Source organism: Xenopus laevis, chromosome 4L (assembly GCF_017654675.1).
Source record: "Xenopus laevis strain J_2021 chromosome 4L, Xenopus_laevis_v10.1, whole genome shotgun sequence".
Classification (NCBI taxonomy): domain Eukaryota; kingdom Metazoa; phylum Chordata; class Amphibia; order Anura; family Pipidae; genus Xenopus; species Xenopus laevis.
The window spans coordinates 21624506-21649675 of record NC_054377.1 but is presented as its reverse complement, the minus strand read 5'-3'; the positions used below and the strand labels follow the sequence as shown (position 1 = coordinate 21649675).

The 25170-nt window shown below is 37.0% G+C and overlaps 1 protein-coding gene across 1 annotated transcript in view; it reads left to right on the top strand.

Moving 5' to 3' along the window:
- Nucleotides 1–1222: 1222 nt before the first annotated feature.
- LOC121402945 (mucin-5B-like) overlaps nt 1223–25170 on the top strand; it is a 50179-nt gene continuing 26231 nt past the window's right edge. Inside the window, exons 1-16 of the mRNA XM_041589954.1 lie at nt 1223–1350; nt 12306–12567; nt 13545–13662; nt 13771–13861; nt 14545–14651; nt 16531–16747; nt 16873–16998; nt 17218–17335; nt 18860–18998; nt 19108–19218; nt 19382–19451; nt 19573–19710; nt 19789–19953; nt 21240–21334; nt 23487–23616; nt 23862–24117. Coding sequence (XP_041445888.1) covers nt 1329–1350; nt 12306–12567; nt 13545–13662; nt 13771–13861; nt 14545–14651; nt 16531–16747; nt 16873–16998; nt 17218–17335; nt 18860–18998; nt 19108–19218; nt 19382–19451; nt 19573–19710; nt 19789–19953; nt 21240–21334; nt 23487–23616; nt 23862–24117 — 2165 coding nt within the window. The 5' untranslated portion in view covers nt 1223–1328. The remainder of the gene's footprint in view (nt 1351–12305; nt 12568–13544; nt 13663–13770; nt 13862–14544; nt 14652–16530; nt 16748–16872; nt 16999–17217; nt 17336–18859; nt 18999–19107; nt 19219–19381; nt 19452–19572; nt 19711–19788; nt 19954–21239; nt 21335–23486; nt 23617–23861; nt 24118–25170) is intronic.

Here is a 25170-nt window from a genome sequence, read left to right as displayed (position 1 = left end):
TCTTTCTCCTCCACCTGTCCTCTACCCGCTCTCTCTTCCACCTTTTCTACCCCTTTTCACATTCTCCCATTTGGAATGGCACCAACGGTGTCACAACGAGGTGGTTACTGCTCTCAAGCAGCTACGCTGGCAATCCGAAACTTCCTTGCAGCTAAGTCAGCACTCTAAATCACCAGCATATGAAAATGGTTCAAAAAATTTCTATGTCTGTTGCAGACTACGGGGCCGATTCACTAAATTCAAGTGAAGGATTCGAAGTAAAAAAACTTCGAATTTTGAAGTATTTTTTTGGGCTACTTCGACCATCGAATGGGCTACTTCGACCTTCGACTACGACTTCGAATCAAAGGATTCGAATTAAAAATCTTTCGACTAATCGACCATTCGATAGTCGAAGTACTGTCTCTTTAAAAAAAACTTCGACCCCCTACTTCGGCAGCTAAAAGCTACCGAAGTCAATGTTAGCCTATGGGGAAGGTCCCCATAGGCTTTCCTAAGTTTTTTTGATCGAAGGATATTCCTTCGATCATTGGATTAAAATCCTTCGAATCCTTCGATTCGAAGGATTTAATCGTTCGATCGAAGGCATAATCCTTCGAACGTACGATCGCAGTATTTGCGCTAAATCCTTCGACTTCGATATTCGAAGTCGAAGGATTTTAATTCCTAGTTGAATATCGAGGGTTAATTAACCCTCGATGTTCGACCCATAGTGAATCAGCCCCTACTTGTGTACTCAAACTTATGCAATGTAACCTTTCTAAATACTTTGTTTAATGCACCTTCAGTGCTATGAGCACTAAACCTGTTGTGATCCTTCTAAAATCAATACAAATATTATTTAAAAAAAAAAAAACATAGACATTTTTGCAATGAATGTGTATTGCAAAGTTGCTTAAAATTCAGTTTCCTTTTATTAGGCAAATTTTCATTTTGGGTTTGACTTGCCCTTTAAGAAAAAGAAGAGACTTTTTGGATTTTTAAAATAAACACAATGCCAGTCGGTCTCAATAAAGACTAGATCATGCTGCTTTAAGTGAACCTTATTTAAGAGTTTGGGGTGGTTTTGTAAATTGCTTTACTGTTTTTGAACTTTTATCCAAAGAACATTGTGAATGATTCTACATTTGTATTGTGTATGTTTGGTTCATGCCATCTAGTGACTATTTAAGGGTACTACAGTATCCATGTTGGCTGCTTCAAGGTAGTGCCTCCTTATAAAGCTGTGTGCTACTTGATGACATCATCACTAGGTTCCTTTTGAGGCCTTGAACACATGTGGAAGCCTCATGTCCACCTATGCCTGAAGAAGTTGAGGTGTAATCTTTATGAAGCGGCTTGGAGTAAGGTGTATGTAGCTTTTTTAAAGTAATTTTCAGTGCTCCAATTGGAATTTGCTTCAATTGGATTGGGGAAAATCTGAGCAGATGTGTGGCATCTATTTTTTGCATATCTATACGCTTACTACCCATCCTGTATCTGTGAGTAAATGTTTGCCATTAGTGGAATCGGCTATACAATATATTTTTCTTTTTTTAATTCGGCATCATATATGAAACTGACACGAGTGGGAACTGAGATACGCTGCTAAATTCTATATTTCTTGTGAGTACCCAGGCACACTGCATGTATTTAGATTAACACTGCAGGCCTTATTTATCAAAATCTGAATTTTTATGAGTATTTAAATTAAAAAAAAAAAAAAGTCAGACCAAACTAGAATCCATGATTTGACCTTATTTATTATACAAAAGCACAATTTAATCAGATCAGGAAAAAACTTGATAAAATCGATGGAAAACCTGAACGAGTTTTTCTGCGTTTTTCCTGAATTGCTTGATGTTTTCTGGCTTGTCCCAGAAAAGCTAGAATTTTTCAGATTTTTGCCTGAAAAGTCTGAAATAGTCGGATTTTCTGGGTAATTCCAGCGCAGACCACAGAAAATTTCAAATAGGATCGGGACCTTTCGGACTAACTTTTATACAACCTCAGTAGGTCTGAGATGCCGGATTTTCAGATCCTGACTTTTTTTCCATCCACTGGGTAAAATAAATGTAGGTTTATTTTTCCTACAAAAAAATGTTAAATTTTTTTTAAAGTTTTTAAAATTCAGAATAATAACCCCCGGCCTGTAGCTTTTGGACACTTTTTTTGTAGCATGTCTCCCCATATTCATTCTAGAATTTATTACACAAGTACAATTTTGTGTATGTTTCCCTTTAGGTTTTTACAGTTGTTTGGACATGTTCCTTCTTTGAGGAAGTTAAGTTGGGAATAGCTGCCTCCACTGGAAGAGTTCTGCACTGACTATATTTTTCTGTTTATGTAATGCACTTTTTATCTCTGCTGTTAAGCTGTAGAAAAATCTCTGCCAATTAATATTACTGCATCGTTGTAACCTTGATGAATATTCTACAACCTCAACATATACAGGATCGTGGAGGTTCAATGGTCATTACTGCTATCTTGCAATACTGGTGTACTAGGTTCAATTCCAGCAAAGACCTGAAAAATGTTCCCTTTATCTCCCACACGCTCTTAGGTACAAAGATAAAATATTATATATTCCAGAGGGTTTCTGAATAGCTTAGTGCAATGGTGTAACTAGTTGGTGCTGCCCCCCCCCCTCATATTGATATAATAAAAACCCATAGTATTAACATTAAGGGAGGTATTTACTAAAACTCAAATTCATCTAATGTTTTAAATAAAACAAAGTCAACCTAACTCCCATCCACAAATGTAACTCATTTACCAAAAAATCGGCTTGAAAAGGTGGGTGCAGGAAAAGTCTCGACAAAATTGTGCGACAATTAGAACTGAGTTTGACTCTGGATCACCTGAAAATCCTGTTGAAAACCAGTGCAGGTCACAATGTCAAGGATCTTCAGGGACATCTGCCACAGTCTTCTTCATGACCGTGACAGGTTTTAGCTGGAGTATTTTTGGATTTGGATTTTTGGCAGGTTTGGGGTATAATAAATCTTTAAATATTAAAGTTTTTTTGCCACTAAAAATTTGAATTTTCCCCTTTAAAAACTCGACCATAAAAATCAAGGTTTAATACATATTCCACTACATCTTATCATACTTAACTATTATTGGGGGTAGATGGAAAAAATATCCTACCAGCTGGTTGAACACATTATCTAGGTGTTACTTTTGATACTTCTTTTATTTCAAAAAAAGCTCTGGGGTAAACTTGCTGTTTCTTTCTGTATAGCAAATTCCCCTTTCTGTCTCAAACCATTTATGCAAGCCCTCATCCAGACTGGACAAATTTCCTACTATCTGGCAAATCTGCTCCAGACTTTCCCATTTTATCCATCCTATTCCCAGCCACTAGAGGTGTAATTTACTATAACCCCAGACAGAAGTGCAATTGCACTAAGGGATGTGAGTATTCAAGCAGAGAGCACTTCTGACTGTGATCTGCACCCACTGGCACTATGTAATTCTTGTGCCGAAGTAGGTAGGATGCAAAAGGAAGACATCTTCAACAAAACATGTCTCCACTCTGTTTTATAGGACAAACACCTGCAGCAATTACTCTTCATGCAGAGCATTCTACTTATAAAGTATAAACCATACAAATGCATGAAAGTCAAATTGATAATATATTTAAAAAAAAAATCAGAATACATATGATGTGTTTGTAAAAAAAACAGAATTATTACGAAAAGGGTAATTAATTCATGATAATATGGTAGACCTAAAATAAAGTTTGAAATAGCAAAATATCTTGGTTTACCATCATGACATTAGAGCAAGCAGTTCAGGACAGTACAATTGCTATTTATGAGACAAGGTTTTTTTCCCTACTCTTCAGGGAAATTGGCAAGATCTACTGATGGGATTTCCCTGCCTTCTGGATCAGTGTATTACCATTGATCGGGTGAAGGGTGAAAATGGAATGAATAATGTGTTTTTGTTTTAATCAGATATGTAACAATGTAGCATTTGTTTAACTATGGTTATTATTAAATCTAGCTATGCGAAAGGAAATGCATTCCAAATAAATTGTGAAAAAAGAGAAAAGGAATTATAACCCCTATTTGCATTTATTTTCTTCAGCCCAAATGATGATTATATTTTTTCTAATTACACATCGTTGTCAGACTCACATACAAATATTATTTTTTGCTAATGGTGTCCCTTTACTAGCAAAGTTTGAGAGGCATGGGGGCATACTGTATTTAATGTTGCTCATCATGATTACATATGCACCTATCACCTGTAAAGCCTGTTATGACCAATTTGCACAGACCACAAGTAAAAGTGGCATGAATACAGGAGAACTAAAGTAAAAGTGGCATGAACACAGGAGAACTAAAGTAAAAGTGGCATGAATACAGGAGAACTAAAGTAAAAGTGGCATGAACACAGGAGAACTAAAGTAAAGGAGGCATGAACCCAGGAGAACTAAAGTAAAAGGGCCATGGACACAGGAGAACTAAAGGAAAGGTGGCATGAACACAGGAGAACTAAAGTAAAAGTGTCATGAACACAGGAGAACTAAAGTAAAGGAGGCATGAACACAGGAGAACTAAAGTAAAAGTGGCATGAACACAGGAGAACTAAAGTAAAGGAGGCATGAACCCAGGAGAACTAAAGTAAAAGGGCCATGGACACAGGAGAACTAAAGTAAAAGTGGCATGATTATAGGAGAACTAAAGTAAAGGAGGCATGAACACAGGAGAACTAAAGTAAAGATGGCATGAACACAGGAGAAATAAAGTAAAGGAGGCATGAACCCAGGAGAACTAAAGTAAAAGGGCCATGGACACAGGAGAACTAAAGTAAAAGTGGCATGATTATAGGAGAACTAAAGTAAAGGAGGCATGAACACAGGAGAACTAATGTAAAAGGGCCATGGACACAAAATAACTAAAGGAAAGGTGGCATGAATACAGGAGAACTAAAGTAAAAGTGGCATGAACACAGGAGAACTAAAGTAAAGGAGGCATGAACCCAGGAGAACTAAAGTAAAAGGGCCATGGACACAGGAGAACTAAAGGAAAGGTGGCATGAACACAGGAGAACTAAAGTAAAAGTGTCATGAACACAGGAGAACTAAAGTAAAGGAGGCATGAACACAGGAGAACTAAAGTAAAAGTGGCATGAACACAGGAGAACTAAAGTAAAGGAGGCATGAACCCAGGAGAACTAAAGTAAAAGGGCCATGGACACAGGAGAACTAAAGTAAAAGTGGCATGATTATAGGAGAACTAAAGTAAAGGAGGCATGAACACAGGAGAACTAAAGTAAAGATGGCATGAACACAGGAGAAATAAAGTAAAGGAGGCATGAACCCAGGAGAACTAAAGTAAAAGGGCCATGGACACAGGAGAACTAAAGTAAAAGTGGCATGATTATAGGAGAACTAAAGTAAAGGAGGCATGAACACAGGAGAACTAATGTAAAAGGGCCATGGACACAAAAGAACTAAAGGAAAGGTGGCATGAATACAGGAGAACTAAAGTAAAAGTGGCATGAACACAGGAGAACTAAAGTAAAGGAGGCATGAACACAGGAGAACTAAAGTAAAAGTGGCATGAACACAGGAGAACTAAAGTAAAAGTGGCATGAACACAGGAGAACTAAAGTAAAGGAGGCATGAACCCAGGAGAACTAAAGTAAAAGGGCCATGGACACAGGAGAACTAAAGTAAAAGTGGCATGATTATAGGAGAACTAAAGTAAAGGAGGCATGAACACAGGAGAACTAATGTAAAAGGGCCATGGACACAAAAGAACTAAATGAAAGGTGGCATGAACACAGGAGAACTAAAGTAAAAGTGACATAAACACAGGAGAACTAAAGTAAAGGTGGCATGAACACAGGAGAAATAAAGTAAAGGAGGCATGAACCCAGGAGAACTAAAGTAAAAGGGCCATGGACACAAAAGAACTAAATGAAAGGTGGCATGAATACAGGAGAACTAAAGTAAAGGAGGCATGAACACAGGAGAACTAAAGTAAAAGTGGCATGAATACAAGAGAACTAAAGTAAAGGTGGCACACAAAAATTAATGCTTAAGTAACAGTATTTTGACTGAATGCAGGGAAGAAATAGAGACTTCAAAAATTGGGGATTAGTCTGAAGAGAAACTGCCATTATGATAGTGTCCCCCCGACCTTAGATGAACAAAAGACAACAAGTGGAAACCATATCTGCTGTTGTCCTTTCAGTTACAGCCTCCTGTCTTTGTACTTCTTATCTGGCCCACTTGGTCCTCCTGAGTGCTGCCACCCTCCTAATTCCTTTTGTCTGTCTGCTTGCATTAAGGGCATACACATCTTTAACACCCATACCCTCCCCCCCCCCACACACACACACAGTTTTCAATGCATCAAGCATTTTTTCAACATAAAAATGACTATACAGCAAGACTGGTGGAACTGGATTTCTATCAAAAATCCAATGTTTTTATACATACAATCTAAAAAAATATGAATACATGTAATTTAAATTGTTCTTTTTATATGTAAAATGATCGTAACATTTTCCAAAATAATACAACATTTAGGGGGTTATTTATCAAAATCCGATTTTTTTATTTTTTTTATTTAAAAAATTCCGACCAAACTAGAATCCACAATTTGACCTTATTTATTATTAAAAAAGCTTGATTTAATTGGATGGGAGAAAAACACGATAAAATCAAGCAAAACCCCAAATCGTTTTTTCCAGTATCACTCGATTTTTGTAGGCTTTTTATTGAGAACTCTGAATTTTGGGGATTTTTGCCCAAGGAGAAACCAAGGAAACCAACTGCAAAATATCTAGAATATTACTCTCTACAGCATACTAAAAGCAAATTTTCTGCATAACGGATCTCATACTTGTATTAATTTGTCTTATGGAATTGTTCCTGTAAATATTGTGATTATTTCTCCTTTTTCTTATGTTCTGTTGATGAAAACCATGAAATATTCTTACACATTAACAGATCTTTGTGAGCATAAGGAAAGAATTTTCAGGGCGCTAGTTACTTCCTGCTGTACCACAGGTCAAAAAATGTCCTTCCTTAGAGCTTTCTGTAATTATTAATTTAGTATTTACATTTTCTACTTAATGTATCAGTCAAATCAATTGCATAGCTGAAATGAACTACGCCCATTGGTTTGTTGAGAATTGCCTTTATGACATTTTCTTATAATGCTTTTAAAAAAATGTTCAAAAATATTTGACCCTTCATTTTATAGAAACAATACTGAAAAAAGCTTTATTGAAATAAAAAATATACTAAGCACCTATGGGGTAATGTAAAAACAAAATGTGCACGTACAGATATGGGACCTGGGGTCTTCCAGATAACGGATCTTTCTGTAATTTGGATCTTCATACCTACTAGATCTACTAGAAAATCCTTTAAACATGAAATAAACCCAATAGGCTGGTTTTGCTTCTAATAATGATTAATTATACCTTAGTTTGTACCTTATTCTGTAATTTTGAGCTTTCTGGAAACTGGATTTTCGGATAAATGACCCCATACCTGTACTTGATTTTTTGTTACACGCAGCAATAAGTTATCAACTAGCATTTATCTGGCCTGCTGTTAAAAAGTAAACTTATGATTGGTTACTAGCCCTAGTAAATGTATCTCCTGATATAACATAACAAGTTTAAGGACTGCTTTTAAGGACTCAAGTCATAGTGATGGGTGAATCTGAACTGTTCCACTTCGCTGAAAATTCGCCGAAATGTCTTGGAGTCTATGGGGCAAATTCACTAAGATTCGTAGTTGCGCCAGGCGCAACTTCGCCGCACTTCGCCATACTTCGCCAGGCGTAGTTTCGCCAGCGCTCCGCAAATTCACTAAAATCCGAAGTTGCGCACAGGGGTAGCGTAAGGTTGCGAAGTTGCTCTAGCGTTGATTCGCTAAGCAAAGCGAAGTTACGCTAGCGATGGTTAATTTGCATACGGCGCCAAATTCAAATTTCAATGGAGGAATACATAGAATCACTACAAATGCCTGGGAAACCTTCAAAACATCAAATAAATTTTTTGCCCTACACATGTGCCCACTGTATAGTTAAGTTACCATGAGTTAGGAAATGTAGGGGGGAAGGAGGGGAGCCCCAAAAAATGTTTCGATCTTTTTTAGCCTATCACCCATAATATAGAAAAAACGCCAGCGTTTTTTGGGACTTAGAAAAAATTTGACCTTGTTTTGAAGCAATCCCTATCTACTCTATTGCGCTTCGCCTGGTCTGAGGTGGTGAAGGAAGTCTAGCGTAAAAGGTAGCGTTCAGTACACTGCGCGCATTAGTGAATTTGCATAGTTATGTCCATATCGAAAATTCACCAGGCGTAAGGGTGCGAAGTAACACTAGCGAATTTACGCCAGCGTTCGTTAGTGAATTTGCGAAGTAATGAAAATGCCCAACGCTAGCGAATTGACGCTAGCGTTAGGCGCTTCGACGCTTAGTGAATTTGGGTCCATGGGTGACAATTGTTTTATAACATGCAACAAATTTTTCACCCATTGGAGTCTATGGTCGTCATTTTCATGGAAAAGACGGGCAAACAATTTTGTTCATCACTAAAGGACTCAAGGGCTCATTTATTAACTAAGAGACACTAATGGATGCAAAACTGATAACTGATCATCACGTTATGGGACAGATGTATTAACATGTGAGTTTACAGTAGGGATGTAGCGAACTGCCGATTTGGTGTTCGCGAACGCCGTTCGCGAACACCGGCAAAAAATGCGAACGTTCGCGGACAGTTCGCGAACTTCGAACACCCGCTAAAATCGTTCGATTCGAACGATCGAAGGATTTTAATCATTCGATCGAAGGATTTTCATTCGAATCGAACGATCGAAGCCATTCGATCGAATGCTTTTCATTCGATCGAATGCTTACAATCGTTCGAACGAATGGAAATCGTTCGATTCGAACGATCGAAGCCATTCGATCGAATGCTTTTCATTCGATCGAATGCTTACAATCGTTCGAACGAATGGAAATCGTTCGATTTTTAGCGGTCGAAGGAATTCGAATGGTCGAATGGTCGAACGACTTGTATTCGAATCGAACGCGAACTCAAAATGCGAACGTTCCCAAACGTTCGCGAACATTCGGCGAACGGTCGAAGTTCGCGCGAACTAGTTCGCAGCAGAACAGTTCGCTACATCCCTAGTTTACAGCTTAATACATTAAAAATTCACCCAACTTCTATTAATTTATATTTGATTTCTAGAAGCGTATTTATCAATGGGTGAACGTTAGAGTTCATCATTTCATAAATACGCTTCTAGACATCCCATAGGAATGAATAGAGCTTTGGTGAGTTTTTATGTATTAAAGGAGCAGTAACACCAATTTTTTTTATTGCTTAATTTCCCCCAAAACAGCTATAAGATAGGTAATTAATTAATTCCCCTTGTTTTTTGTTTTTTTTTTTTCAAATCTTCAGCTTGAATTTGACAAAGTGCCCAAAGGAGAAAGCAGGGAAGTGGGAATCCCTCTGTGCACTGAACTGGAAGTCAGCTTCACATAGATGACCTATGCTTTTTTCAGCAATTGCAGCTTAAATATATATTCACATCATTACCCCCAATGCTGTCTGATGGAATAGAAACATAAATTTTAGCTGCAGACATTGAAAAAATAGCCTAGGTGCTTTAGGTTATCGGTACAAGCTGACTTCTGGTTCAGGGAACAGAGGAATTCAAGCTGCCGTCGCCTTTCGCCTTTCAATGGGGAACTTTGCTTGTCAAGTTTAAGCTGAAGATTTGAAAAAAACCAAGGGGAAATAAGCCGTACATATTATTATAACTATTTTGGGGGGAAATCTGTATTAAAAAATTTGGTGTGACTGGTCCTTTAAACCCATAAATATTTTACGGCAACATTGTCTATCACTGGGGAAGGGACATGTGGTCCCGAAACGTTTGATCATGTGTAAGGTTGTCTGAAGCACCATGCAATAAATTAGGGATCACCCCATTTGCAGCATTCAAGGTATCGGGAGTTCGGGACTGATTCACATACCAAAGAAGTAATTGCTCCCAATGAAGTGTCCAATCTTGCCTAATCAATAGGAGTTATTGAAATGCTGGCCCTACTTTAAATTATTATTATATTATATAATAAAGCCCTCTAAATGATGATACCATATATACATTACACATGATTGTGAGAGTTTATGTACTGCTGGATCAGTGGACTATATGAATTCCATGGCATGAATGATTAACATCATTATTTCTCCCCTGATATGTTTGAAATTTCCAATGTGATTAATATAGTTTGCAAAGAAAGGCTAAACATTGATTTCTGGATGAAGGAAATACTTGTGCTCTGGATCAGTTGTACAGTCATGTGACATCTCCAATGACAATAACTCTTTAGGGCAAATACAAAAAAATTTGGTATTTATTTGCTAGTATAGGTATGGGATCCGTTATCCGGAAACCCATTATCCAGAAATTACAGAAAGGCTGTCTCCATTAGACTGTATTTTATCCAAATGATCAAAATTTTTAAAAATGATTTTTTTTTTCTCTAATAATAAAATGATACCTTGTACTTGATCCAAACTGAGATATAATTAATTCTTATTGAAAAAAAAAACAGCCTATTGGGGTTATTTAATGTTTACACGATTTTCTAGTAGACTAGGTATAAAGAATTATGGAAAGATTTGTTATCTGGAAAACCACAGGTCCCGAGAATTCTGGATAACAGGTCCCATACCTGTATGTTGATCTTCACCTCACTCAATTCTTTCTAGGATATTCTAACAAGGGTAAACACAGTTATTCACACATTCCTTCAGCATCTTCCCTCACACCTGCAGCAGCCACTCCCAATTTACCTGTGTTAAAAAAAAATGTTATGTTCTGCTAAGCTGCTTTAAGAGCTGTATATAAGGATCAACTCAATGTGATCAGCTCTGTCCTCTATCCCACTAACTGCAAGACTATGGGAACCTTCAGAGGGATCCCACTGTGGATCCTGCCAATCTTTTTGGGCCTGCTGAATGGTAGGTATAAATGAGCACTTAACAGAAGCAGATTTAAATACAGTATTTAGTTAGAACTGCTGTGTGTTGCATTCTGTGGGTGTGTATTGGGGGAGGTATATTTCTAATAGCATCTAGAAACAGAACATATTATGTTTTGTAGTGGAACTGGAAATGAAATTGTTGCTTCAATGACACCAATGTAACTACATGTGTAATATGAATCAGATGGTATCCCCATTGTATTAAAAAAAACATCCTTGACCTTTGTATCTTTTATATAAAAGGTACATTGCTGGCGAATGAATACTTCTAATTGGAATTATGCAGGCAAAGGAAAAAATGGTATTCAAAAAGGATTTAAATATAAAGATGATCTATTTTTTGATCTTATGTTAAGTTTATGTTGGTCTTGAGGCTTCTGTTCTTTTACAATCTGATCTTTGCAGCTCAACTGTATAGATATCATAACCATAAACACCAGGGATCAACATCTGGTGAAAGTATGGACTACTCACTGCATAGAACTAATCAAAACAAGGAGACAAGTACATCTTAAAGGAGTGGTTCACCTTTACGTTAACTTTAATATGTTACAGCATGGCTAATTTAAAGTTTTTAACTGCTCTTCATTTTTGAAATGGTACAGTATATGCCTTTTTCTGACTTTTTCTAACTTTCAAATGGGGACACTGACCCCATCTAAAAACAAATGCTCGGTAAGGCTACTAATTTATTGTTATAACTATTTTTTTATTACTCCGCTTTAAATTCAGGCCTCTCCTATTCATATTCCAGTCTCTTATTCATATCAATGCATGTTTCCTAGGGTAATAGCAAACAGGATAAATAATTTAAATAATTAATAAGGTAGTCATGCAAAGTATTTATAAGGTAAGTCATGCAAAGTTCTTAACAAGAATAACACAAAATTTACATGTGCCAATGGTATCATTCTACTGATTAAAAAAATTGTAAAAAGTATAAAAGTAAAAGGAGCCCTGTACTTCATTTTTAGACCTTCGTCTGCCATTTTCCAATTGTCGCAAACTTTTGCACCCAGTTGCCATGAAGGAAATGTGGCTAATGTACATTATACTGTAATTGTGGAACAAAAATTTCCAAAAAATTGTGCTGTTTTCATTGTATTTTGCACCCTTTTATTTAATGTAACAGTGTTTATGCAATGTGATAACAAGATGGCAATATTCAGCACCTTGACCACTATATAAACAATAAATAATTACAAACAATACCCTAAGCAAAATGATTTTTGTTTGCATGTTATGTAACATCATGACATTTCATATCATTACCTCCAGATATCAACACCGCTCACAATAACAAAGTATGCAGCACTTGGGGGAATTTCAACTTCAAGAATTTTGATGGTGATGTATTCCATTTCCCGGGAACCTGCAACTATGTTTTCTCTTCCCATTGCAAAAGTGATTATGAAGACTTCAACATCCAAATTCAACGCACCCTCATCAACAGTATGCCAGTGATCAGTAAAATCATCATGAGGATCAATGGGGTGGTGGTGCAGGTCATTGAGAAGATTGTGCTGGTTGATAGAAAAGTGTAGGTTTCCCGTTATTATTTATTAAATGTGGCTGTATAATGAAGGCTTATGATTATATGACTATAATAGTTACTGTGGAAAAATCACTATGGCCAAAGACAGTAGAATGACTGTATTCGCATGTATATATTTAAAGACATCCAGTATTGTGACTATTCTTGTCTTGTAACTGGTGCACTACCATAGATTAAACACAATATCCATGGCATTATAGCTAAAGTATTTATGAACAAATGCAAACCCATACGACAGATGTTTGCTGTTTGGCTCGCCTCGTATTAAGTAGTTTCATACTAATCAGGGGCGTAGGAAGTATAGGGGCCCCATGAGGCCCTATTTAATGTAATTTTAATATACATATTGGTAAAACAGGACAATCTCTGGGGAGCTTTATAGGTTTTTGAAACCACAAATTAACTCATTTTCTCTAAAACCACGAATGGCATGTCAATTGATAAATAAAAGATCTGAATATAAAAAGTAGAAACAGAAAAAAAAAAGTTGAACAATGTGCTAAAAAATTCAAAAAACTTTAAATCCTCTAACATTTTTAGTTTGTTCTAGCAAAAAAAAAAAAAAAAGCTCTAAAAGTCTGAATGGATTATGAAAAAAGGATGTGCACAGCTTCCATTGACTTTAGTGTTTCGTGTTTTTTTTTTTTTTTTATAAATAAGTTCTAGAGAAATGTTTAAAAAACATTTTTTTAGAGAAAAAAAGATTGGAAAAAAATGAAAAAAAGTGAAAAAAATTTAAATATGAATTAATAAATTAGCCCTATATTCTCTTGTTAGATTTATGCTGCATTTGCTCTAAATTATTGGTAATGTTCCTTATATGACTTAAATACAGTAGCATATATTTTCTGTATTATGATCCCTATACCAATACAAGTAAAGACTAGACCATCATCTTGATAAATATTTTGCTAATGTCAATATAATCAAGTTATTCATTTTTTATGTTGTTCTTTATACAGAGTGCAATTGCCCTACAGTGGCTCTGGTGTTCAGATTGAGAAACGTGGTGTCTACTATCAGGTCAGCAGTAAGACTGACCTGGTGCTAATGTGGAATGATGATGATAATAGTGTCTTGGTAAGAAAACACATTTAGACTGGGAGAGAACTACCAATATCATTCATGTAACATTTCTTTACTATGATTTCTCATCAAATGCAAATAACAAAATGTTATTCTGTGTAGCTGGAGCTGGATAAAAAGTATTCTAACCAGACCTGTGGTTTGTGTGGGGACTACAACGGCATATCTATCCACAATGAATTTATTAACAATGGTCAGTTTTTTAACGTCATATTTCTCGTTTGTCCTTTTCTCTCTTTGCCTTGCCCATGACTAGCATTTCTCTTAATTTTTTCTCCTCTCATTTATTTATTTATTTCACACCTTCCCTCTCAGATACTAATTATCATTTAATATTCCTGTTTCTTAAAGGGGATCTATGGTCAAAAATTTAAATCCCCCTTTGGCTTAATATAAGCCCACATACCTGCACCAGCTTTAGCATTGCACAAAACCTTTACGGCCTTGGCTGTCTCCTCTTCTTGGTCCGCCTACCTCTGCTAGTCCCCGCCTGCCTACCAATGAAAAACGAGTAGACAGTGACGGTTTGCAGACGCCTGCTCTATGTGCCTCACCATCACTCTCACCATCACTGCCTACTCGTTTTTCATTGGTAGGCCAGCAGGGACTAGCAGAGGTAGGCAGACCAAGAAGAGGAGATGGCCACGGCCCGTGAAGGTTTTGCGCAATGCTAAAGCGGATGCAGGTATGTGGGAGATATGATTGTGCTGTGTTTGCCTGAAAAACTGCTCATAAAAAATAATTAATCACTATTGGAAAAACGCTTATATTAACTCCCCAAAGCCAAAGGGAGATTTAAATTTTAGACGATAGATCCCCTTTAAAGTTCATAAACAGAACAAAACAAATACATGTTTGTATATGTTTTTATGAAAGGTGTCTTCATCACAGAAGCTCAATTTGGAAACCTTCAGAGACTGGATGGTCCCACAGAACAGTGCCCAGATGTACTGCCACTGCCAAAAAGCAACTGTACAGATTTTGTAAGTAAAAGAGTGAATACCAAAGACTAGAGAGCCAATCTATTAATTACACCGCAGGTGTAATTTACTATAGGGAAAATAGCGCCAGATTCAATTCAGTGAGAAAAACTTCTCATGGTTTATCACATGGATGACATTCAGTTCGAGGAGAAAAAGCTTTTCTGCAAATTCGGTTCCAGTTTTCCCTGATAAACGTCAATAGTTGAATTCTGAATTGAATTGCATCACAATTGAATTTCGTCCATGAGTTTTCATGTGATAAACTGTTTTCTCACTCAGTTGAATCTGGCCCATATTGTGAAAAGTGCAAAACAAACAGAAAGCAACCGCCTTGTGCACTTCGCTCACTGCCTTGATTTAAGAATCGCTCCTGGTTCCTGTGCTCCATTTTGGAGTCCACATGGATATAAAGTCCTTCCCCCATGGATACAATGTTGTCTGGATTGAGCAAATTTATATTTGTGAGGGGTAAGGGTAGGCACATAGGCATCGCCCCACACCAAAGACAGAAAGCAGTAGAACACAATGTGGTCCTGTCCATACCATCTGTCCAAAGGCTGGCCTGTTTCCCCCTGCTCTGATCTTCACTCAAGCTTTTTTTCCCACCACATGGTATACAATGTAGTTACTCCCCAGGACAGAAATGTTCCATGGTAGTTCTCTTGCATTTTTACAAGGGGATAACAGGGACACCCCCTTATGTTTTTTCCCACAGTGGGGGTCATTTATAAAGGTTGTGCAGCGCATATTTTTTCACAAATGGTTGTATTGCCCATGTTTTTCCCTCAACACTAATATATTGCACTGCTCTGCCCGTCTTTCTTTTTTTTGCGAATTCGCATTGTGAATAAATATTTAGCAAATGGCGCGCAAATGAGATGGGAGCAACTAATGTGCGAGGTTGTTGTGCGCGAAAATAGTGTTGACAGTAACTGAAATTTGCATTTTGCAAAACTGTTTTGCGAATATTTTCTCCACCACCAAAATTTTGGTTGCAGAGCATAAATATTCACAATTTGCGATTTTTGACATATTTAAAAAGCTCTTATAGACATTCGCATTGTGAAATTTCGCATTTCTGTTTGCACCACACTTATTCAGCTTTATAAATATTACCATGCACAGGGCAAATATATTCACTTTTGCGAACCAATCTGTCTTGCGCAAAGTTTATAAATGACCACCAGTGTGTCTCACTGTAAATGGTATGCATGTATGGCTTGTTGGCTAAGATTCACTGTTTCACTGTGCTTATTGCCTAGTGTTTGTTCCTTATGCAGCATTTAGTCCCATGGATGAACAAGGAAACTCTGTGCAGCCCTTGATTTTAAAATAATTAACACGCTTGCCGGTGCATTCTCTTCACAGCTGCTTCTCTACAATTCCACAGAGCTCTGCTATACCCCTTGGATGGTCCACTCTAGAATAGGTCAAAGACAGGAGGTCTGAAGGCTGATTGCCATTACATCCTAGAATGTGGTCATAGTTTGTATTAAACTGGAAACATGACAGAAATGACAACTCCTCACTATGTTTATCAGTGTGAGATGCAGTTGTTCCTGAATATTTTAAATGAGCCCTTTACATTATTTGCTTCGTTTACAGAAAAATATAGTATTCTTAGCATGGTATACTACACATGATCTTCCTTCTAAATTTCAAACAACTGTTTTCGAGAAGATGTTCTGCTATTGCTCTGTGGTTGGCTTTCCAAGCCGATATCCGTCTAAACCAGCACAATAGCTAGTTTAACAGATAAAATATTAAACTACTGTATACCATGGATCCATGAATACTTGTCTGCAGTCTAATTGCTACAGTAGGAATTAATGTAACAAGATGCTGAAACTCTATTTCATTTTCTTTTCTGATATTTCAGGAAAACAACTGTGAAAACACTCTAATGGGTTCATCCTTTGCAAACTGTCACTTGTTGGTAGATGTTGACCCCTACATTGAAGCCTGTGTGCAGGATCTGTGCCGCTGTGATAGCAGTGTGGCTTTCCTCTGTATGTGTAACACATTCGCTGAGTACTCGAGGCAGTGCGCCCATGCCGGTGGTCAGCCAAGTAACTGGAGAACAAAAGATTTTTGCCGTGAGTGTTTTCCTTTGCGTGAATCGCTCTTAAAATGAATTAATGTTATTGGCTGATGGATAAAAACAACTGTTTTGTGAAAAATTACTGTTCAATAATACAAATCATGCTCTTTTTGACTACAGCCCAGAAGTGCCCTTTTAACATGGAATACCAAGAATGTGTATCTCCTTGCACTGACACATGTACCATCCCTGAAAGAGCACTTTTTTGTGACGAACATTGTTTGGAAGGATGTTACTGTCCTAAAGGTAATAATCATTTTCTAGTGCACATAACGGTAAGTAGTAAGTAATGCCTACTCATTATAAATGTATTGTAATTTGTATCCTCAGTTCACTTTGCATAAAGCAAATTACTGTGTATTGAATCACTGTGTGTGGGCTTGATTCATAAATGTGTTTTAACATTTGTCTTATTGGTAAAGTCATCAATTGCTAATTTACCCCCAACACATTTGTTGTCCGTAGGAACTGTATTTGATGACATCAACAACTCAGGCTGTATTTCTGTGGATATGTGCCCCTGTACAATTAGGGGAGAGGCATACGCTTCTGAAGCATCTTATTCTACTCCATGCCTTGCCTGGTCAGTTCATGTAGACATACATTAATAATGTATAGTGATCAGCCACACCATGTTATTGTATTGGTATAAGAATATAATTATCCTTCATCTGGATATAATCTTATATTGATGTCGCCTTTTTAGAGTTATGACCCTACAGAAAGTCATGGAGTTACAGCAGTCTTCACACAGTTACATTGGTAATTTGGGTTGAAAAAAAAAAAATATACTGTATATGCAGTATATTTAAACATATAATAAAGTAAATTTATAATATATATACCATTACTAAAATACCAGTAGATCTTAAAGAAGGAAAGTTTCAAACTAAGTAAGCTTTATCAGAAAGGTCTATATAAATACCCCAGTAAACCCTCAAAGTAATGCTGCTCTGAGTCCTCTGTTTAAAGAAGCACCCATTTCTTTCCTTCTGTTGTATACACATGGGCTTCTGTATTAGACTTGCTTCTCTCAGCTTAAAACTCCAGGGCATGGGCTTGAACATGTTCAGTTTGCTCCTCTCTCCCACTTCCTTCTCCATCCTCCATCCCTGCTGTAATCTGATCCCAGAGCTATAAGTGAGTAAGGAGAAACTCAAGCAGAAAATTACGTCACACCAAGCTAATATGGCAGCTGCTATCCTAAACAAACAGAGAACTTCTAGTGCTGTTTACTCATGTATGGAAAAGCATTCTACAGAATAAATATAGAGTTCTAGCTTGCACTATAATGGCTCATCTGTTGGCAATAAACTGCCTCGATAGCAGTAGACTTGGATTATATACATACCCACAAAATCTTCCAAGCCACTCTTAAAGACATTAATAGAATATGCCACAAAATCGCTTTGCAAGGAATTCCACAACTTCATTGCTCTCACTATGAAGAATCCCTTTCGCTGCTTCAAATCAAAGTTCAGTTGCTTCATATTCCCTTTTGCCTAAAATTTTGAATGAAATAAAAATAAATGTTGCATTTAGTGCCAGCTTGCACAATGCAATTTTTAGCCTATCTCAAAATGCAGCAGTATTCTGTTGTTACATAAAGACAATAAACTAATTATTTTGATTTATTTGGATCACTTTAAAAGGTAAAAAGTGAAAAATGTAAAAACATTAATTAATATTTTTTTCTGGAATTCAGTAATTATAGAAATCAACTTACACTATAAAACATTATTATATATGATTGACCAGGAGGACATTTGCCACAGTTTCTTCAAAGAATATTCCAAACTCACCTATAAGTGAAATGGGTTTAGGAATACTCTGGACATTTTTTCTTTTCCTTGGTCTTGGTGATCGAGTTCACAATGTCTTGACTTCCTTGGTCACCATTCCCTTTTCATGCAAACAACTGCTAGTTACCATAAATTGGGCTGATATTCATCAACGAGGAAATTTGTTCTTGTTGAATTGCACATTTCCCATAGACTTCATTTGAGCTGTCACCTGATAAACCATGATAAAAGTTTTTCTCACTGAACTGAATTTGACCAAATATCTAATGAACCAATAATTTATCTAAATACTTATTTTCCAACAGTGTGTGCTCTTCAGGGAAGTGGAACTGTAAGGATTTGCCTTGTCCCTCAACTTGCTCTTTAGAAGGAGGTTCTCACATGACAACCTATGATCAGACTCATTACAGGATCCATGGTGACTGTAACTACATACTGACCAAGGTAACGAAAATCTTCTGCAACATTTAAACAGAAACAAATTCACTTTTTTAAGGTGATATTAAGATATACATAGACACATACAACAACTGAAATATATTAACCTTCACAGATATGCAGTGGTGGAGAATTCACAGTTGTTGCCGAACTTCGCAAATGTGGATTATCTGAAAGTGAGACCTGTCTAAAGAGCATTATGATTCTGCTTGATGGCGGGGAGACTGTAAGTCCTCAAACACTACTCAGACTCTCTCAATAGCAACAATAAGATCCAAGGGAAAACTCATTAGGTGTTCTTTACTCATATATTATCTAACATAGCAGACATACAACTGTATCTCTTTTTCTTGTTTTTAAGTTGCTAATTTTTTTTATTACCCACACAGAATGTTTTGATCAAACCAGGTGGTGGGGTGTATGTGAACAGTGTCTATACTCAGTTGCCAGTATCAACAGGTAGGGTATAGTCATGTTTTATATTATATGGCATAGGAATATAATATGTGCAAAGAGAATATCACAGGGATGTTTAGTGCTTTCTTCATTTTGTTTTCTTATTGTGTGGTTTTATTTGCAGCAAGAGTCACCATCTTCAGACCAACCTCTTTCTATATTATTGTTCATATGCTTAAGGGAATCCAGGTGGTCATTCAGCTCATTCCCCTCATGCAAGTCTATGTGGTACTGGATCCAATCTTTAAAACAAAGACATGTGGTAGGGATGGTTTTTGATAATTATTCTGGAAAAACACAGTAGTTCTACTAGCTCAGCCTAACTGCTCTCCTTCCTCAGGTCTCTGTGGAAACTTCAATGACAAGCAAAGTGATGATTTCCAAGCCATAAATGGAGTGATAGAAGGAACTGGAGCATCATTTGCCAACACATGGAAGACCCAAGCTGATTGTCCTAATATAAAGAATGTCTATGAAGATCCATGCTCCCTCAGTGTAGAAAATGGTAAATACCTGTAACAAACTGTGTACTGCTCTAAATGTTAAAACCTGTTACAATGGTTCTTTGACCTTCTAGAAATTACAATATTAATTTTCCCAAGACCAAATGTGTGGTGAGATAGCTGTACGTTGATATAAGGGGCCAGATTCAAGAGAGGGCCTGTTTATCATGTGAAAGTAATTGACAAGATTCAATTTGGGGAGAAAAATCTCCAGATCCAGTTTTCCCATAGAGTTTTCATGTGATAAGCAGTAAGATGTTTTTCTAAATTGAATTGCATCTCAAATGGAATTTCGTCCATGACTTTTCACCTGGTACACCCTTTTCTCATTGTACTGAATCTGGCTCATTGAGGGAATAATTAGTGTTTGTCAAGGTATTGTAGAAATATACCCTTAAAAAAAGGAACTAAGTATAAAAGCCATGTACTCAATCACCAATAATAGGAAACAATACTATAGTAGATTCTGAAAAACTTGACTGAGTTAATTCAACTAGAAAAACTAGAGCACAACAAAAATCACACTGTTCCATTCATTTCCTATCAATAAGTTTGTAATAAAAATTTTGAACATACACCTACCATTGACTTTTATACAAGCTCTTCATGCTTCAGTTGGTGAACATTTGATTGACACATCTGAAAAAGTTAAGTTAGAATAACTCTGGTTTAAAAAAATTCAAATTAGCTTTTTTTGTCAGAATTTAAACAAATTACATCAAGAACCAAACTTCACATGCTATTGTAGAATTTGAATAAATTTGCATCTTAGCTTAAAGGAGAAGGAAAGGCTTGGTGCACTTGGAGGTGCCAAATGTTAGGCACCCCCAAGTGATTGTATTGACTTACGTGAAAACCCTGGCCCTATCGGCAGAAAACTGCACCGTCCCGGGTTTATACTAGTGAGCACCACGGATCGCTCTTCTTCCGTCTTCCTCTGTCTTCGCTCGGCTACACATTCGCAGTAGAATAAAAGTAGAAAAGCTGAACTATAACTAAAAAGTCGGCTATTTCGTTAAACTGCACATGCGTTTGCCTCGGGAAATTTGAAGAGAGAATAAGACTGAAGTGGATCGCTCTGTGGTGCTCACTGGTATAACCCCAGGCCAGTGCAGTTTTCTGCAAGGAGCAGTATGGAGAGCTTTGCCAAAATATTTGACCACAAATGGACCCATGAGTATTATGGCATTTAATTAAATAAAAATCATATAACATGTTAGTAAAAATAAATAAATCTGCATTTTTTTTTATTAAAATCACATTATTTTTGTGTGTTCTTAAATTGTAGAACAATATGCTTTACAATGGTGTGGTCTTATAACTGACCCAAATGGGCCTTTTGCTGCATGCCACTCACAAGTGAACCCACAAATGTTCCAAAAGGTAAGTAAGTAGTTTATGATGTGTCGTTTAGGGTATCACTAACATTTGCTGAGTATCTCTAAAACCAAGTCTCATTCGCTAACAATTCACAATATTTATAACCTGATGATGTAAAGGTAACAAATGAAGCTGTTCAAGCAGGTCCTGTTTCTATATTTAAAGGGATACTGTCATGGGAAAAAAAAAAATTCCAAAATGAATCAGTTAATAGTGCTGCTCCAGCAGAATTCTGCACTGAAATCCATTTCTCAAAAAAGCAGATTTTTTTATATTCAGTTTTGAAATCTGACATGGGGCTAGACATTTTGTCAATTTCCCAGCTGCCCCAAGTCATGTGACTTGTGTTCTGATAAACTTCAATCACTCTTTACTGCTGTACTGCAAGTTAGAGTGATATCACCCCCCTCCCTTTTTCCCCCCAGCAGCCAAACAAAAGAACAATGGTTAACCAGATAGAAGCTCCCTAACACAAGATAACAGCTGCCTGGCAGATCTAAGAACAACGCTCAATAGTAAAAACCCATGAACTCATCCAGCACATTATGTGGATTGCCTATCACAGACACTCATAGTACAGGGTAGATCAGGGGTAGGCAACCTGCGACTCCGGAGCCTCATGCGGCTCTTCATCCTGCTTGCTGCGGCTCAGTCTTGCGGCTTTGCCTGTCGCGTCATCTATACAGCCCTCGCACCTGCTGGTGGCTTCTTGAGTGTGCGACCACAGTAAGCTAGCGGTTAGTTTACTGCGGTCACACACTCAGTAAGCCACCAGCAGGTGTGAGGGCTGTATAGACGTCCCTGGAGTGACAGGCAAGACCAAGCCACAGCAAGATGATTCATCATGGTCCTTACCATGGTCACACACTCAAGACAAGAGAGTGAAGATCAGCATGGAGCTTCAGAAACAGAAGTCACATTAAACAGATGAGAACACTAGCATTTAATAGGGCTATTCAGTGTTTAATTTATTTCAAAGTAGGCCTACATATACACACTGCACTTCGGTTTGTTGTATTCTGTTGTTGTAAAAGATAAAAAAAAAAAGGTTAAACCATTTATAAAGTTTATAAGCTTTGGATATCTTCAGGCCGGTATGCCATTTCTGTTATCTTCTTTTCTTTTTCCCCTCTTTTTCCCCCCCCCTTACCTTCCCTTTTACCTTCCTCTACCCAGTCCCTCCTCCCTCCCTCTCTCTTTTCTCCCTTCTTTCTTACTGTACCCTCTGTGTACTGACTCCAAAACCGGATACATCGGCACTCTATGGTCAAATTTCTAGCACCCCAGGCTATATGTTATTTTGCGTAGCCATGTCAACGCAAAGATTGAACAGCTTCATCGTCTCATGAGTTGTTTACAATGCCTTTGTTTTTGCTTTTGTGGCCATCACCATGCGTAACCATGTACTTGTGGCGAGCGAGACTCGACATGCTGCTCATGACGGTCTGGTCTCCTGAGATTGTTGATGTAGAGTCATTCTGCATTTGTGCATGGCTATCAGACTGATGCTATTTTCTGTATGGTTAATGGTGCTCTATCTCTGTATTGACTGTGCTGTTGTATACCGTTCTATTTTGTTTTCTTTTTCTCTCTTTTCTAAAATCAATAAAAACAGATTTATAAAAAAAAAAATAAAGTTTATAAGCTGTGTTATGTTATGCGGCTCCAGACTATTTTTCTTTAGTGGAAGAGGGGGCAAAAAGGCTCTTTTGATAGCAAAGGTTGCTGACCCCTGGGGTAGATCATTAAATTGTAATGCAGAATGCACTGGTTTATGAGTCATTTATCATGAACCCTAACAAGTTTGACATACATTATGCATTTTGGATTTTTATTAACTGTGAACCATAAAATGACCCCTAGGGGCAACAGAAATCTGCCATCATGGAATTCAGTAAGGCATTTGCTTATTCCTACCTACTCTGTCTTAATGGGAATTGAACTGATTTGAGTCTGGGAAAATCATAACATACATAGTGCCCTTCTCCCTCTAAGAGGGACTGTACAGAATGCCCTTATGCTTTCGCTTTGTAGTTTACATTATAATGCGGTGTATTGACCATATTACATTTTGATTAAATATAATGAATCTCCCTATTTGACTTTAGATTATGTTCAGTATACGATAAACTGTATGTTTTCTTTTCATTCTTAGAACTGTATGTTTGACACCTGTAATTGTGAGAAGAGTGAAGATTGTATGTGTGCCTCCCTCTCCTCTTATAGCCGGACATGCGTTACCAAAGGTGTTAAATTAACAGGATGGCAAGCAAACACCCCTTGCTGTAAGTTTCAAGGGTATATTTCAACAGATTTTGAATACAATGTATCCAAGTAATATATATGGATAATGATAATCTATTTCATGCAAACATTGAGTAGTTGGGTTGCAAAATACTGTCCAAATAAATTCTTTGTAAAGTTCAACTTTTTGATATTTCCTGCAATCATATTTATTTTCCAATTTCGTGTAGTCTGTGTATGAAAAATAATACAGTAGTCTGATTACAGTCACTTGTGGCTTTTTCAGCTAAATATACCAAATACTGCCCAGAATCATTAAACTACACCTTTTCTATGAGCACCTGCCAGCCAACCTGCCGCTCTCGATTTGAGCCGGACATCACCTGCAGCATCAAGTTCACACCTGTAGATGGCTGCAGCTGCACTAAGGGGTTCTACATGGATGACAGTGGCAAATGTGTTCCTGAAGCTGCCTGCCCCTGTTACTACAAGGGAAGTATCATACCCTCTGGAGAAGTGGTCCAAGACAAGGGAATGCAATGGTGAGGTGCAAAATTTGTATTTATTATCTCCTAAGCCGCATTAAAATAATATTATAAACTGAACTGTAAGGGACCAATTTACTAACATTTGGATATTTTTTTTTTCACAAATCATATTTTTCGACAAAAATATGTGGGTTTTTTAAATTTATATAAAACTCTAAAAATTTGAAACGTATTAAAAACCACAAACAACTCACTCAATACAAAACTTCACCAAGGGGCAGATTTATCGAAGTAGAAAAAGCTTCGAAATTCAAACATCGAATTGGAATAGTTCGACTTCGAATACCGAAGTTTTTTACATCGAATTTGACCATTTGCGGTCGAAGTAAAATCGTTAGATCGAACAATGAAATCCATCGATCGAACGTACATAGAACATAGAAAACTGCTCGAGAAGGTCCCCATAGGCTAACATAGCACTTCGGCAGGTTTAATTTGGAGAAGTATTGAAATTGACGTTTTTTAAAGAGACAGTACTTCGATTATTGAATGGTCGAATATTCGAACTATTTTACTTTGAATCGAAGTCAAAGTCATAGTATCCTATTCAATGGTCGAAGTATCCAAAAATTTACTTTGAATTTCGAATTTTTTTTACTTTGAAAATTCCCTCTAATTCACTTCGACCCTTGATAAATCTGCCCCCAAGTAAAATCAGGTTCCATAGAAGCATAGAAGTCAATGGGAGCAGCGCTGATCCTATTGAACATTTCTTTTTCAGCATTCAGACTTTTAGAGGTATTCTGATTCTTTTTTTGCTTGTAATTTTTAGAAAAGTTTGAATTTTCATAAGAATCCTCAAATTAAGAATCTAAAAACCCTCAAAACCACTAAAAGCTCAAAGAAAATAAAGATTTTCCAACTGAAAATTCTACATGACCTCAGCAAAGCAGCCTTTAGATGATCAAGTTTTGTATTACTGTTTTTGTGGGTATTTTTCATTTAATAAATTACATTTTGTGGGTGAAGAGCACAAAAAAAGTAAATTTTTTCACGCAGTGATGGACAACACTTTGCATTTTACTGCGATATTCTAGTTTACTAAAA